Genomic DNA, 6,158 nt, shown 5'->3' with positions numbered 1-6,158 from the left:
AGTAGCTTGGTGACCTCTGAAGCTGTGCACCACGGCGCCTCCCAGGCACCCTCTGTAGTTGACACCAGAAGCAGGGGCCGCCCAGCCCTGTCCCGGCCACCTGGAGGACAGAGGGCACACGTGAGCAGTGAGAACTTTGGTGGGGCCCTCTAGGGAACCTCTCCTGTGGCCTTCACAACTTTGGCCATAACGGTTCCTTTGCCTGGAGCACCCTTTCTCTCCTTCTCCTTCTGTGAACTCTGACTTCTACTCATCCTTCGAGACCCAGCTCAAATGTAACTTCGTGAGAAAAGGCTTCCCTGAATCTCCTCTGCACTCCCTCTGTGTAGAGTACGCGGGCAGCCAAAGCTCATGGTGTGATCTCTGCGGTCACACAGAAAGCGGTCAAGTCTCTGCACTGACTCACTGTGTGTCTGTGGGCAAGTCAGTGCACCTCTGAGCTTCAGTTTCCTCATCAGCTCAACAGGGGGAATAATCTGCTGAGCTTATTAGGTTATTTCGAGGATGAAATCAGACAGCTCCTGAGAGGCACTTAACACACAGCAAGAGCTCAGTGAATGATTGAGTGGCTCAATCATTGGTCATTACAATGATCACCGTCTCTGTTCTCATCTCCAGTCTAAGGGGTGGTGAGTGTGCAGTCCCGTGGCCACCAGCTCACGATTTCTGCTTGCAGACTTTCAACCCTGGGTTCCCGACAGGCTATTTCCTGTTCCAGAAATCTAGGCCGTGTGCCTCACTCTCCCCACAGGGGTCATGAGGCTGAGGCTCTGGGAGCCAGTACAGCCCATCCTCATGGGAGGAAAGGGGAGGGGAAGTACAGCAGCGGGGAAAGAGGCCCAGGCTTCGGGAAACCACACCTGTCCCGCAGCCTGGACTCAGAGCCCTGCACTTCAGTCACCTCACTCCAGGATGCCCTGCGATGGCCACCAGCCACTCCACGTGGGCACCACCCTCTGCAACGTGCAAAACCCTTCACAGCTCACGAAGCCTTGGACAAACCTAACCACGTTCACAAGTGCTGCCTCACAGGAGTCCAACCACCTGGAACATTCTTTCACATATGTCTTAAAATCTGACATAATTTTTAAAACAATAAAAAAATTTGTGTGTATTATACATGTGTATCCATATATATCAATGTTATATCCTCTTGATATTATGGATTTGATCTTTTTCCTAATATTCACTTACAAATTTCAGAAGTAGAGACATTTTGTTGGGGCTAAGAGGGGAGACTTGAATAGGAACTGGAAATTGATTAGTATGAGGACATTATTTTTCATTTTGTTAGGGGGCCGGGCGCAGTGGCTCATGCCTGCAATCCCAGCACTTTGGGAGACCAAGGTAGGAGATGGCTTGAGCTCAGGAGTTTGAGACCAGCCTGGGCAACGTAGCAAGACCTTGTCTTTACTAAAAATTAAAAAAATAATTAGCCAGGAGTGGTGGTGTGTGCCTGTGGTCCCAGCTGCGCAGGAGACTGAGGTGAGAGAATCGTTTGCGCTGGGGAGGTTGAGGCTGCAAGAACCATAATTGTGCCACTACACTCCAGCCTGGGTGACAGAGTGAGACCTTGCCTCAAAAAAACTTTTTTTTTTTTTTAATCTGTTAAGTGTACTAATGGTATTATGATTATTAGGGAATGCGCTGAAATATTTAGGGGATAGAATATGAAGATTTGTAATATTTTTATAAATTCTTCAGAAAAAAATAGATGAAGCATGACAAAATGTTAAGATTTATTAAATCTGGGTAATAGGTACATGGGTATTCATGATACTCTTCTGTCTACTCTTCTATAAGTTTGAAATTTTTCATAATATAAAAGTCAAAAAGAAGGTGAAGTCATTAAACCATGAAAAAAAATGCACAACTTGTGAAGACGGAGGTGCTAGTACAGGTCCCTCCAAAATCCGATCACAGCTGCTGGATCCCTTGGGTCAGGAAATGCTACATCACGTACCTAGGTCCATTTTGCTGATGAAGAAACTGCGGTGAGGAAGCAGCTTCCCAGTCCCCCATGGGCCTAGGTCCCCAAACTCTCTGCAAGGGTAGAGACCATGCCTGATTCACCCCTTGAATTAGGGGTGATGGTGAGCCTTTTGTCTGCTATAAACCTGAGGCCTGGAACTCAATTGCAGCTCTGATGGTGCTGCACTCCCCTGCTCTGTAACTTTCTATGGCTCCTTATGGCCTTGAAGAGAAACTGCAAGCTTCTGGACCTGGCACTGAAGTGTCTCAGGCCCTGCACACTCTTCCACCCTCATTTCATACACTAGGTGTTAGGGGCGAAGCTGTGACCCCCACCCCTCCAAATTTGTATGTGGAAGTCTTAACCCCCAGTACATCAGCATGTGACTGTATTTGGAGACAGGGTGTTTAAAGAGGTAATTCAGTTAAAATGAGGTTACTGTGGGCCCTAATAGAATATGACCAGTGTCCTTATAAGAAGAAATTTGGACACAGAGGGAAGACCCCATGAAGACACAGGGAGAAGATGGGCCTTTGCAAGCCAAGGAGAGAGGCCACAGAAGGAACCAACCCTGCCAACACCTTGATCTTGGACTTCCAGCCTTCAGATCTATGAGAAAATGAATGTCTGTTGCTTAAGCCACCCATGTTATGGCAGTCCTGGGACACTAATATACTATGTCTCCCCTTGCCACCAACGACAGATGATACCACCCAGCTTTGTTCACCCTATTCCTTCTGCCAGGTATGCCCTTCTGTCCTATCTCCATCTGGTGAAATCCCCCTTATCGTTCAAAGACCAGCCAAGATGCCACCTCCTCCAGGAAGACCTCCCTACTGCCTTCCCTCTTTAGAAGCTCTTCCCCAGTCCCAGGTTCCCAAAGCAAATGTAGGCCTTTGTGAGATCCTGCAAGACTGAGAGCCCTTATGGGTGTACACTGGGTCAAACTCAGTGTTGCATCCCTGTGCTCAGCACAAGGCTAGATAATCAATGTCTGTGATTGATTCATGAAGGAATGGAGGGTTAGAGCAACACCTCTCAAACTCTGATGGGCCTGGGGATCTTGCTAGAATGCAGATGCCAGTTCAGCAGGCCTGGGATTCTGCCTCTCTCCCTAGCTCCAAGGTCATGCTGATGTAGGTAGTCCCCGGACCTCACTTTGATCTGCAAAGGGTTCACACACTCAGGACATTCCACACCGGGACACAGTGGCCATGCGATTGGTTCACATGTCTGGTTCCCCACACTGCCTGGAACAGGGCCCTGCACCCCCGCACCCAGTGCCAGCTGAGTTGATTACAGCAAGGGGCAGTTCTCCACCTGATTTGTTTTCAGCTGGGCCAAGGAGATCCTTTTGCCCCAAATGTTATCCTCACTTACCAGTTGGCGCCAGAAAACCATCATTAGCATCTCAGAACCTTGGCTTGAAGCTGTGCTGTTCACAGATATTATGAGCCTCAGGTGAAAATGAGGATTGCAAAATGAGGGTGGTGGGTAAGCCGGGGTTGCCCAAAGTTGCTGAAAAATGTGCTGTATCTGCCAGCAGCAAGAAGAGGCACTCCAAGTTTGGGGAGGGAGGGATGGTAAGTAATTGAATTTGCAAGCAATTAAAAACATTTTCCATGTCAAAACAAGTGTGAATGTATTGTATTTATGGATATTTAAAATGTATAGAAATGTTAAGCATAAAAAGGATTTCAAAGATCTGTATGGAGCAACTGAGAGCTCAGGGTGAGGCCTCAGTCCCAGGGGCTCTGTTCATTTTCTTCCGCATTAGGGATTTTCCAGTGAAAAGACAGGGAAGCCCTCTCCTAAGGCTTCGTGCCTGTGGCCCCAAAGATGTCTATGCCCTAATCCCCAGAACCTTGAATATGTTACCTTACATGGTGAAAGGGACATTGCAGATGTAATGAAGGGCAGGACCTTGAGGTGGGGACATTATCCTGGATCATCCAGTCTAATCATAGGAATCCTTAAAAGCAGAGAACTTTTCCTGGCTTTGGTAGGAGCAAGTGCCAAGATGGATAGAGGGTGAGGGAGATGCAACATTGCTGGCTTTGAGGATGGAGGAAGGGGCCACAAGCCAAGGAAAGTAGTGGTCTCTAGAAGCCGGAAAAAGCAAGGAAATGGAGTCTCCCTTAGAGCCTCCAGGAAAGAATGCAGCCCTGCAGACATCTGGATTTAGCCCAGCGAGATCCATGTTGGGCTTCTAACGTACAGAGCTATCAGATAATACATTTGTGTTGTTTCACATCACTGATTTGTAATAACTTGTTATGGCCACAATGGGAAACAAATACAGTGCCTATTAAACAAAACCCCATCCCCAGCATGGGAGCAGACATGCACATCTGCGTGTTGATCAGTTTCTTTCCTGAGAACAGATCTTTATGGGAATTTTACGGGGAGACCTGCTTCATGGGGCTGGCTTGGAGCAGATCTAGATCTTGAAGCACAGGCTCTGGTGACTATTTGCGCTACAAGGAAACTCCAACAGAGGCCAGTGTGGACGCAGAGACACCAGCGAGGAGACCACTATAGCAGGCAAGAGACCACGCTGGGTTGGACTTGGGTGGGGTGAAGTCAACAGATTCTGAATACAATTTAATGGAAGAGTTGACAGTTAACAAACTGAATGTGGGGTATAAGAGAAAGAGAGCAATCAAGGATGATGTCGTCATCTTTTACTGCCATGAGGAAAGATTGGAAAGTTGGGAAGTGTGGGGTGAGGGGATGTCAGGAGTCCATATTTGGACATGCTAAGTTAGAGATGCCTGTGAGTCCTCTACGCAGAGACATCAAGTAGTAAACAGCTGGATGGATAAGTCTGGTGTTCATGGCCAGGACCCAGGCTGGAAAAATCAGTGTCAGGGTTGTCAGTGTGGAGACAGCATTTACAGAAAATATTCCACCTCCTGGATGAGATCGCCTAGGAAGTGAGTGTGGATGGAGAGGAGAAAGAGACCAAGGACTGGGCTTTGGGGGCCCTCCAGGATTTACAGGTTGTGGAGATGAGGAGGAGACAGGAAAGGAGGCTGTAAAAGTGTGGCCAGTGAGGTGAGAGGAGGACTGGGTGACTGGAGATCTAATGGCAAGTGAAGAAAGTCTTTCAACAGGAGAAAGTGGCCATCCGTGCCAAATGCTGCGGAAGGGTCAAGGGTGATGAGGACTGAGAATTGATCCCTGGATTTAGAAACATGGAATACAATGACAACCTCGGCAAGACCTGTCTCAGCGGCACAGTGGGGAAGGGATTCTGATTAGAGTGAGTGGAAGAGAGAAGGTGTGGAGACAGGGAACACAGACAACTCTTTTGTGGAGTTTTAATGTACAAGGGTGAGGGTGGGAACATGGGGGCCTAGAATGGCCGGTTTCAAACTGGGCAATATTGCAGCATGTTCTCAAGCTGATGGGAATGGCCCAGAGCCAAAGAGGGAAGATGATCCTGTAGGAAGGACAGGAGAATCTTGCTGGAGGGATGTATTTAAGGAGGTAGAGAGGAACAGAGCACTGGTTCAGGATCAGCCTCGGGCACATGGACAATTCATCCATACTAGAATGCTGAGCCTGTGGGTACAGATGCCAGCAAGCAGGTGAATGTGGTTCACAGAGAAGGAGTTCATAGACTTCCTTCCAATTGCTTCTGCTTACTCATTAAGACCAGAAGGAAGGTCATCAGCTGAGATTTAAGTTGGGGAAGGTGGTGTTGAAGGTCAAAGGAGAGAAAAGGTGTGAAGTCATCACACAGGACTGTGGGGGAGTCATTCAGGACTCTGGAGGTGAAGTAGGATCCACCGGCACCACTGGGACCCCCGGAGGTCAGTGGTCAGGAATCTAATACAATTAGCCTGCACAAATGTGTGGATTTTTCCATCTTTGTTCAGCTTGAGGGTGCAGGTAGAGAGTTGGATCTCACGGAGGTTGAGATTTCTCCAGGTAAGTGTGAAGGTGAAAAAGAAAAGCAAGCAAGTGAGTGTTTGAAAGGAAGTGATTACAATGTGAGCCTGGAATCTAAGGTAGGAAGAAGGGATGTGAGGATGTGACAGAAGGTGGGGGAGACATAATGATGGAGAATGGATGTGATTGGGGTGGGGAGACATGATGATGGGGAACGGATGTGGTGGGGGAGACATGATGATGGGGAAGGAGTGTGGTGGGGGAGACATGATGATGGGAGGGATGTGGT

At 48.2% G+C, this 6,158-nt stretch overlaps 1 protein-coding gene across 1 annotated transcript in view; it reads right to left on the bottom strand.

Annotated features, from left to right (window-relative positions):
* Window positions 1-6,158, bottom strand: part of KIAA1755 (KIAA1755 ortholog) — a 43,752-nt gene that overhangs the window by 19,002 nt on the left and 18,592 nt on the right. Inside the window, exon 6 of the mRNA XM_011975023.1 lies at window positions 1-100. Coding sequence (XP_011830413.1) covers window positions 1-100 — 100 coding nt within the window. The remainder of the gene's footprint in view (window positions 101-6,158) is intronic.

This window comes from Mandrillus leucophaeus, unplaced genomic scaffold (assembly GCF_000951045.1).
Source record: "Mandrillus leucophaeus isolate KB7577 unplaced genomic scaffold, Mleu.le_1.0 Scaffold150, whole genome shotgun sequence".
Taxonomy (NCBI): Eukaryota; Metazoa; Chordata; class Mammalia; order Primates; family Cercopithecidae; genus Mandrillus; species Mandrillus leucophaeus.
The sequence above is the reverse complement of the archived record's forward strand: the minus strand, read 5'-3'. Positions and strand labels throughout refer to the sequence as shown.